The sequence below is a fragment of the Epinephelus moara genome, chromosome 10 (assembly GCF_006386435.1).
Source record: "Epinephelus moara isolate mb chromosome 10, YSFRI_EMoa_1.0, whole genome shotgun sequence".
Classification (NCBI taxonomy): domain Eukaryota; kingdom Metazoa; phylum Chordata; class Actinopteri; order Perciformes; family Serranidae; genus Epinephelus; species Epinephelus moara.
Genome location: NC_065515.1, coordinates 33,904,222 through 33,914,842, shown reverse-complemented (window position 1 = coordinate 33,914,842; position 10,621 = coordinate 33,904,222). Strand labels below are relative to the sequence as shown.

At 40.3% G+C, this 10,621-nt stretch overlaps 1 protein-coding gene across 5 annotated transcripts in view; it reads right to left on the bottom strand.

Moving 5' to 3' along the window:
* Positions 1 to 1,717: 1,717 nt before the first annotated feature.
* Positions 1,718 to 10,621, bottom strand: part of kdm4aa (lysine (K)-specific demethylase 4A, genome duplicate a) — a 49,208-nt gene continuing 40,304 nt past the window's right edge. For all 5 annotated transcript variants that reach the window (XM_050055654.1, XM_050055656.1, XM_050055655.1 and 2 more), the window contains exons 18-22: positions 9,840 to 10,028; positions 9,490 to 9,660; positions 3,469 to 3,588; positions 2,311 to 2,403; positions 1,718 to 2,194 (exon numbers count right to left, since the gene is read on the bottom strand). In XM_050055654.1, the coding sequence (XP_049911611.1) occupies positions 2,054 to 2,194; positions 2,311 to 2,403; positions 3,469 to 3,588; positions 9,490 to 9,660; positions 9,840 to 10,028 (714 nt within the window). In that variant the 3' untranslated portion in view covers positions 1,718 to 2,053. The remainder of the gene's footprint in view (positions 2,195 to 2,310; positions 2,404 to 3,468; positions 3,589 to 9,489; positions 9,661 to 9,839; positions 10,029 to 10,621) is intronic.

The following is a 10,621-nucleotide window of genomic DNA, read 5'->3' as shown; positions in this document are numbered from 1 at the left end:
GTTCGACATCCCATTGTTCCGACCATATTAAACTCATTGTTCCGAAGTCCATTCCAAAATCATCATGATGCCCTGTGGTTAAGGTCTGGTTAGGTTTAGGCACAAAAAACACTTGGTTAGGGTCAGGAAAAGATCATGGTGTGGGTTAAAATGAAAAAGAAAGTGACAAACACATAAGCCGTGAGCCTGCTCCGCCTCAAGCCGGTCGCGGCGCACCATACGCCCGCCGCGAGCTGTTCAGCACCACGGACAGTCGGACTAATGGGATGTCGAACCAATGGGCTGTCGAACCAATGACATGGACCCGCAAAAGAGACAGAGTGTGGCCAGTTTAGCCTGGCAAGCTAATAGTAATCCAGCACTTAAGAAATACACCACTCAGCCAAAAGTAACATGTTAAAGTAACATTGATCATTTTGTTAAAATGCAATGCTTTGATAAGAAACTTTGGGTCCTGAGATTCATATGGATGCAACTTGACATGCTCCTGACCTGTTGCCCTGGTTTGGTGTCTGGCTCCGGAGCATTTGTTGAGGATCCTTTGAGTCCTGTGGTTTATGAGATGGTGTACCAGCACGTCCCATGGATGCTTGAATAGATTGGAATCTGGGGACTTCGGAGGCCAGGTCAACACCTTGAGCTTTTTGTCATGTTCCTCGGGCCATTCCTGAGCAATTTTTATGGTGTGGCACAGCATATTGTTCTGTTGGGGGAGCACTTCCATCAGAGAGTGCCATTACCATCAAGTGGCATCCACATGTATGCCAGGACCCAAGGTTTCCCAGCAGAACACTGCATTGTAACATGATGATCACCTGTGGTTTTAAGGTTTTGGCTGATTGATGTATACACGGTTAGGGTCCTGATATATTCTGTAATATTGTAGCCCTGTCTTAGAAAGCGGTCCTATGTCAATATCTAGTTTTAAGGACTTAATTATTCTAATTTACATGCTCACATGGTGCGCATTCCTAAATAAAGTTGTGTTGAGTCAAATTACCATGGTGGAACTGTAGTCTAGCCTCTTCAGAATATGGCAGGTATGAGGGGTAACATCTTTAGACCTGAAATGTCAAAAAGTCAATTAGTCAGTCAAAAGAAAATTAATCATTTCAGTCATTTTTTTAAGCAAAAATGCCAAATATTTACTGGTTCTAGTTTCTCCAATGTGAAACTAAATAAAAATTGAATAATAATACACAACATAAATATGTTCATTTCAGGTCAGGGAAATTGCGATGAGCATTTTTCATGCATTTCTCACACTGCATAGACAAAATAATATTGTAGATAAAAAAACTGGCCAATTAATTAAAAATAAAAATAATAATTAGTTGTGCCCAAAACCATTTTTGATAATTTCAGCACAAGTTTAAGGAAATTATACCCTCAAATTAACAATTTGGGCACACAAATTAATTCATAAATCAAAGAATGTGGGGGGACAGGAACTAAAGGACTAACTATAATAAAGCTGGTAATTTTGAAAGACTTATTCCAGGGTACAATTTAGTAAATTACAAATTCTAAATAAAATAAATCAAAACCTTTACCTCTGAAACTTGTGGGGCTCCATATCATAGACACTAATGGCAGCAGGAAAGACATATATTACCCTCTAACCTTAAACACTTGTGTGGCAGAGTTAATTTAAATGTATTCAATATTACTGTAGATTAATGTTTAACACCAACATTGTCTTTTTCATGGGTGCCTCACTGTCAAAATGCTCCTTTATTGAACAAATGCCATTTTTGTATTGCTTCCTACTTTTATGTACTGTCAAGACTGGATGTCAGCCTACTGAAAGACTGAAATAAAAAAATACTGCTGTTTCTTTGATCACAGTCAAACAAAGCAAAAATAATTCTTGTTGAATTAACATAGATGGATGAATGAGAAGTAAGAAATCAATAACAGTCCAAAGCGGGTCCTGAAGGAAGTCATCTGGAGCTACACTCTCTCAGTGGCTAGCTGCAATGTTAAGGTACGGTGAGCACAGTTCAGTCTGTCAGTGCTGGTGGTGTGTGGGTGAGCAGACAGGGAGTGAGGGTTACTCCATGATGGCTCTGTATATCACAGGCTCTATGTAGTCTCCTCTGTAACGTGAGTTGATCACTCTCTGCCTCTTCGACTCCTGGATAATCTCCTTCTCTTCAAAGATGCCATCAAATCTCATGTCCGATGCTTTAGACTGCAGAGACAAAAACAAATTTTAGTTCCAAGTCCTTCTTTGTTAAATAAACATAGAGAATTAGAAACGCATATATTGTTGATAAAAGGGTGTGTGTGGCTTTGGGTTGCATTTACCAGTCTGGATTTGACTCTCTTGGGGAGTTCCTCATCCAGAGAGTAGACATCATCTCTCTTGGCTGTTAGCTGTGACCCATCCTCGAATTCCACCTACATTCCGAATGCAGCAAATACAAGAATGACACAGATGCAAGGGTCACAATGACCTTGACCTTTGACCACAAAAATCTAATCAGATCATCATTGAGTCCAAATGAATGTTTGTGCCAAATTTGAAGAAATTCTCTCAAGCTATTCTTGAGATATTTGGTTCACAAGAATGAGATGGATGCAAGGTCACAGCGACCTTGACCTTTGACTCTTAACCACCAAAATGCACGTAGTTCATCCTTAAGTCCAAGTGAACGTTTCTGCAAAATTTGAAGAAATTCCCTCAAGGCGTTCTCGAGATATCATGTTCATAAGGATGGGACGGATGTTTGGACAAACAGACGTACGGACATACAGACATATGGACGGACGGATAACCATCCGTCCATTTGTCAAGAGGCATAAAAACGTCTCTGCAAAAGGGAAAAAGGCATAACCTAATTTATCTCTGAGCAATCCTGATTAAACTCAGTGAATACATCATGCACTAAGTCCTGAATGAACCCACCAAATTTCATTAACATCTGATAAAAGGGTTATCAAAAGGTGGGACTTTAAGTGTGCAATTTTTGAAATGCTAGATACATTGTAATGATGAAACAAGTGTGTGATTGGTCTCTCCTTCCTTTTTTTTTAGACAAATTAAACCAGCTGTAGAGACTTGGATCAGCTTTGTGAAGCCTGAAACCCACTCATTGCCACTGGTGGCTGTTATTTTGAGCAATTTAGCTGCTTCTTTCTGTTGGCTGAGAAAGGGCATGAATGTGGGGTTGCCACTTGTGGCTATATTAAATTTATTTATTTTCTATTGCTTCAGTGTACACCTCCAACACACACATTTACGCAAAAGATGCAATACGTAACAACACATTCCATGATCTAAAAGAGTGAGTTTAAAAATCTTACATTACCTGCCCCTTTCTTTTGCTAAAAGTTTTTTAAACCAAGTTTTCCACCATTGTAATTGTATTCTTTACATTACTATTGTTAGCCCATTGCACTATTAATTACTGCGAGGCTGGTATATCACACAAAAAATACACACAAACAGAAAGAAAATCTTACCAGGTACATGTGGATGGCATGCGCTGCCACAAATTTGGCCCCATACACCAGGCCATCTGTCCATCGCACCTGGACCACTTCACCCTGGGCTGGTGGTCCGAGCTGAGCACAGTCTCGGCTCTAACAGACAAAACACAGAGTTCTAAACAAGCTGAGCACAGGCATAGATTTTATGAGGCCTGACATGCACATATCATTATATGGATTTAAATATTCACAAGGACACAAACCTTGTTCACCCTTTAACTGAAGGTAAATGTAAATACTGAAGCTTCTTTTGCATAAAGCAGGTTTACATGTCTGCATTGAATCGGTTGTATCTAAAGTGTAGAATCCGTGTAGAAGCACAAAGTGCAAGTTCCAGCCATGCGGACCTCCTGTTTATTTGTGTAAGCTGAAAAACATTTCCCTCTGTGGAAAAAAGGTTTGATTTACTCTTATTTCACAGATAAGACACAATACAACAAATTTTGAAGACATAAAGCCTCCACAAAAGAGAATCTTAACTCTTGTGTGTGATTTACCCTGGCTGCATACGAGTAGAGAAAAAGTCTGTTAACCACTAGGTTAATTTATGCAATGGGGAATTTCATCGGCTTATACTAATAATGTTAGCATGTTCTATAAATGGGGAAAATGTGTTTAGTATAAGACAATTGTTTTGTGGGTGAACTTTGTGAGTTATACTGGAGTTGAATTTTTTAACATTACCTTTGTTAAATTTTGCTGTTGTGCCTGATGTCATATACCAAAACCACTGACTTACAGTGGTTCTCAACTGGCGGTTTTTGGTTCTATATGTGAGGACAATGTGTCTATTATAAAACAATTGTTTTATTTGTGTACCTTGTGAGTCGTAATAGAACCGAATTTTGTACTTTTGTTTAATATTGTTGCTATTAAGCTGTGTTTTATGTGTGTTTTAGGTGTGTCAGTTAGATCGATCAAACTTTACTGCACTTCACAGAAACTCAACACAGTGGCACAGAAACCCCACCACCAACTAGTGTTTTGGAGGTGGCGCTGCAGAGATACACAGACACATTACTACACAGATACAAATGCTCACAACAGTGTAGGCCATTTGTGTAGGCTCTGTGTAGAGCCTACATTTATTTATAAACCATCCTTGGCGCACTACAACAGCTCACATGGTAAAGTACACACTGAACATTTCCACAGCACTAATTCTTTCAGTAAAACTAGAATTACTGCCTCGCAGTTGTATGCCTCTGTGCACCAGTCAAGCTTCTCTTACAGTTTACATCCATGTCTGTGTAAACATGGACGCTTCACACACATCCTACCCCTGACATCATAGAAGATCTATACAATCAGCACAGTTTCAAGGTGGACACCCAAGATTAGAGCCATCAGTTCAGTATCTGGCCAGATGTCTCTCCTTCTCCTTCTGTTCCTGTGATTTGACGTTGAATAATGGCCAGAAAAGTGTTTTGAAGGTATCTACATAAAGGTGACATGACACTGTCATAACTATGACATGACACTGTCATGAACTTGTCATAAACATTATGTAAATGTCATAAATGTTTATGACTGCTATCATTAAGTGTCATTCGGCTTTTGTAATGACAAGTTGACAGTATTTGGGTCGTCTTGATTATGACAACTTGACATTAATTAAAGTGACATTACCAGAAGTTGTCTTTGTCATGGCAAGTTGACATTAAATTTGTTTGGGATGTCCTCATTATGTCAACTTGACATTAACCAGGATGACATTACCAGAAGATGTCTTTGTCATGACAAGTTGACATTCCAAAAAATGCACCTGTTTATGACAAGGTGACATAATGATTATTATAATTAGATGTCCAAGGTTACAGACCAATTCTCACACTCGGTCAGATGGATGTCTGGCAGGATACGACACAGAACTGTCATGACCAGTGTTCAGGGTAACACGTTACAAAGTAAAGTAACAAAGTAATGTGTTACTGTAATCAGATTACATTTGTCTGTAACGCAGTAATGTAACGCATTACTGTTGATAACTTGCAGGATACGACACAAAACTGGCTGTCATGACCAGTGTTGGGGTAACGCGTTACAAAGTAAAGTTACAAAGTAACGTGTTATTGACCTCACTCACGTGACCTGACTGTGACTCTGGCACGAAAAATGGCAGAGCCACATTAGACGTCCGTTGAGAGGTGGAGATATGCACACTACTTCGAAATTTGTTGCACGAAAGGACGAGAATGTGACGGTAAAGTGTAAACTGTGCCCAGGCCATAAACAACTCTCAACTGCTGCAAACACGACATCAAATCTCTCCAAGCACCTGCACAGGCAACATGCTAACATAAAGCTAGTAGCTAAAGACCTGCGGACCCTGAGTGACGCTGGAGATAAGCCAACACCAACCAAGCAGCCAAGGCTTGCAAAAGGTATCAACAAAAGCAGAGATAAATAGGCTTGTAGCAGCATACATCGTGGAGAAAATGTTGCCTGTTTCAACAGTGGAATCGCAATTTTTCCAAAACATACTGAGCAAAACACAGGTAACGAGGAGCAGATGGCCACCATCAGACAGAAAAACTTTTGCAAGCTACCTGGATCAGTGTTATGTGAAGATGGAAACTGAGCTAAAGAAAACATTTGAGAGCTCAGAGTATGTGTCAACTTTGGCAGTCTCCTGCCAACGCTGGAGATTTTGACGTCAAAGACACTGGCACTGCAAAACGATGAGCAGGATGTACGTATGCCACAGATCCCCACCTCCAGCAGTCATTGACTATTTGAAGTCGGGGTCAGAGATGGAGATTCAGAACCGTTTCCCCACAATAAAGAATATTTCTATGAAATTCAACACAGCGACACTCTCTAGTGCACCGGTGGAGAGGCTCTTTAGCCTGGGCAGTGTTGTGCTGACTCCGAGGAGGAACAGGTTGTCTGACAAACAATTTTAGAGACTCCTCCTCATGAGGTATAACCTTCTTTGGTAAGCATGTCCAGTAAGATGGAAAAATGTGCTGTAAAGCCCTAGTTTGGTGAGTGAGCTAAAGTGAGTTGAGTGTGTTTGGCCAGTTAAATGCACAGTTCAAATTACATTTTATATGCGATGTTGTTTTCCTTTGAAGTCTCATCATCGTCTGATATGATGATGAAGGCCAGTATCTTATTTTATTTATTGATATTATTTTGAACAAATCATGTTTGCATTAGATGGTTGAAAGGACAACCTCTTTTAAGTTATGTTGTTGTATTGTAAAGAGGGCAAGGGCCGATCATCTGTTCCAGAACCACGGTCGGACGGTCGGATGAATTTCTGACATGTCAGAAATTTTGGTCGGCCGGCACAGACATTCGCACAGTTGAAGCAGAGCCACGAGCCGATTCGCCAACGTCTGTGCATTTATCCCTCACTGCACCTGCGCGAAGACATAGATCACCATGGCGACGCGTCGGTGGACTGTAAATATGGAGGCCAGGTTGGTTGAGCTGTGGCAACAGTATGAGTGCCTGTTCGACGTTTCTTCTTCCACCTACCACGACCGCTATCAACGAGAGAAACGCTGGCAGGAGATAGCCAATATTCTTCAGCTGCCTGGTAAGTTTTTTCTGCTCTCATTTTCCAGCAAGCGCAACAAACATACAAGCTAGCGCGCTAGACGAGGTACAACACACACACACACACACACAGAGGGTGCACCCGGCTGTAGCCAGCTTACCTCCAACTCTCGTTGTAAAATGGACAAACCATACTGTCCACGTCTCTCAAACCATCTGCGAGTCCATATGCGCCGACGCCTCTTCTTTTTGGACGTTTCGGCATACAGTATAGCGCAAATCATCAAAGCAAACCGCTTGTCCTGCTTCGTTGACAACAACGGCACTTCCGGAACAAATCGGAGCTTTCAAATGTATCTTTATTGACAGCTGTCAACGGGCAGGAGAGTCAGCAGGGGCCGACGAGCCGTTTTCACCCCTACAGTGTGAGCTCTCTGATCGTGCTTGATGATCGGAACGTACAGTGTGAGCACATAAATCGTGAGCTTTGGCCGCACATCGCAGACGATTCACTCGTACAGTGTGAGCTGGTATTAACAACAAGATTTTAAAAATCGTACAGTGTATGCTGGGCTTAATTGGCAATTAAGTTATGGTGCATCCCAGGTGATGTGATGGAGTAATCCAAAAGTAATGTAACTAGTAGTGTAACTAATTACTTTCAGCAGTGAGTAATTAAGTAAAGTAAGGCATCACTCTTAAAAAAAAAAAGTTACTAGTAATCAGTGTTGGGGGTTGTTACTCAACTAGATATCTCATGATATCTTAATGACAAATCAAAATGATACCACTTTACCTGAGGTCAAATAATTTATTCATTACACTGTCATAATGGTGTCATGACAGCCAGTTTTGTGTCATATCCTGCCAAACATCTACCTGACCGAGTGTTAGAATCGGTCTCTAACCTTGGACATCTAATTATAATAATTATTATGTCACCTTGTCATACACACAAAAAGAGGTGCATTTTTTTTTTTTGTTAATGTCAACTTGTCATGACAAAGACATCTTCTGGTAATGTTATCCTGGTTAATGTCAAGTTGTCATAATAAGGACATCCCAAACAAATTTAATGTCAACTTGTCATGACAAAGACAACTTCTGGTAATGTCACTTTAATTAATGTGAAGTTGTCATAATCAAGACAACCCAAATAATGTCAACTTGTCATTACAAAAGTCGAATGACACTTAATGACAGCAGTCATAAACGTTTATGACATGTATAATGTTTATGATCAGTTCATGACAGTGTCATGTCATAGTTATGACAGTGTCATGTCACCCTTATGTAGATACCTTCAAGTAAAGTGTTACTGAACATTATGATGTTACAGTGAAGCTGACCTTTGGGATGTAAAATGTCCTCATTTCATTATTTCATCCTATTAGACATTTGTGTGAAGTTTTGTCATAATTACTTTATAAATTCTTGAGTTATGGCAAAACAACATATTTTGTGAGGTCACACTGACCTTGACCTTTCATCACAACATTCTAATAAGTTTACTCTTCAGTCCAAGTCAACATTTGTGCCAAATTTGAAGAAATTCCCTCAGGCGGATGGGGTGTATGTATGGATGGACAGACAATCCACTGAGGTAAATAAAGGCAGCCATTTGAGAATTTAGGATATTATCAATACAAAACTACAACATGTGTTTTGTCATGAAAGTCAGTGCTATACAGTACAACAAATTATGTCTCTGATGTAGAGAACAGGACAGAAAATCTCATAGTTGTACATGAATACTTAGGTGGGCAGTAATGTAAATATAAATGGACAATCCGTCATAGTGGGTCCAAATTTACCAATTTTACCAAGTTAACTTCTTAATACTTAAAAAAAGAATGTGTCACCCACAAAATGGTAAGTCTTATTTATCCAGCTCTATGCTCAGTACTTCCCAAACACATGCATTTTCATGAAAACATTAAGATTTAAAACGCTTCCTTTTCTAAGCACTGTGCCCTTAGCGTGCCTGAGCTCCTGCATGCATACGAGTTCCACTTCAGCAGAGTTTAAACACATGAATGTGCCCAGGCACGCTACTCTGCCATGCATGAGACTGTTTGTACTGTCATGTTTTGAACTGTAATGTTTTAGCAAAAATGAATTTGTTTGGGGAGTACTGAGTATATACGCATGGATAAATAAGACTTGAATTATACTGAAGAAATTGTATGAGAGTTTGTAAAAGGATGTTTTGATACAGTTTTGCTATTGTTGAACGTGGCCCCTATTTACTTCAATTCATGAAGAGTTTTCTCTGTTTTTTGGATTCTTCGTTCACTGTGGAGGCATACAAGCAAAACAATGTTTTCTTCACGGACTTAAGGAAACACACTGTGTGTAACTGTTATACAAATGGTCTTTTTGTGGGTAAAGTTTTCCATCATAGGTTTCAGATTCTACATTTTTACTGTGCTTGGTTTTTGGATTTTCTTATAAATGACATGATAGAGATAAAGTAGTGAAACCTACCACAATGTCTTCAGGAAAGAGATTGTCACTGAAGGAGCCATCATCAAAGTTGACTTCGTAAAACGTCTCTTTAGACAGCTGCACCACATCACACTGGTAGTAGCGGCCATTCTTGTGCTTGCATATCACCTTCTGTCCCACAGTCAGCTCATGCATGACTGCTTTATTGCGCTGTCGAGGAGATTCAGGAAATCTCATTTCCATGACTTACTGATGTTTACACTGCCTCTGTTCCTACAATTTGGGACACTTGAAAATAGAACTGGCTGATAAAAAGTGGAAAAAGGTTTATCTCTAGTTAACAGTGCATACTTAAAGAAGACGTTAACAGATTCTAAAAAGCTCCTTACCTCAATCTGAGTTGGGCCTTTGTGGCGACAGCAGGTAACATGGACCACAAAGGGCCATTCATCTGGCTGCATGAGTACTCCAGCAGCCTGGGCACAGGTGGGGTGGTAGGCAGTGGGACAGCGGCCATGAGAGCACTGCACGCAGCAGCCAGACGCCTTCTTCATCCGCTTCTTACAGTAGTAACATTTCTGTCAGACATTTAAACACAGAAAGCAGGGCTATGAAACTAGAGTGCGTTTGAAATGGCTCAATAAAGATGAAGCTAACAGACGGTGTAATCAGTATTAGTTTGGGTGCTGAAGCCTTTACATCCTTAAGATCATATGACCTTCAGGATTTTACAGTACAGATGGCTGGATAGTCCTTCAAAACCTGGATGAGCACCAATTTCCTGATGTTAAATTCAGACAAAACTGAAGTTATTGTTCTTGGCCCCAAACAACTCAGAGACTCTTTATCTGATGACATAGTTTCTCTAGATGGCATTGCTCTGGCCTCTAGCACTACTGTAAGAAACCTCAGAGTAGGGGCGTCGGTGGCTTGGTGGTAGAGCAGGCGCCCCATGTACAAGGCTGTTGCCGCAGCGGCCCGGGTTCGAATCCAGCCTGTGGCCCTTTGCTGCATGTCACTCCCTCTCTCTCTCCCCCTTTCACACTTGTCTGTCCTATCAATTAAAGGCTTAAAAATGCCCAAAAAATATCTTTAAAAAAAGAATCCTCGGAGTAACATTTGATCAAGATTTGTCTTTTAATTCTCATTTAAAACAAACCTCACGGACTGC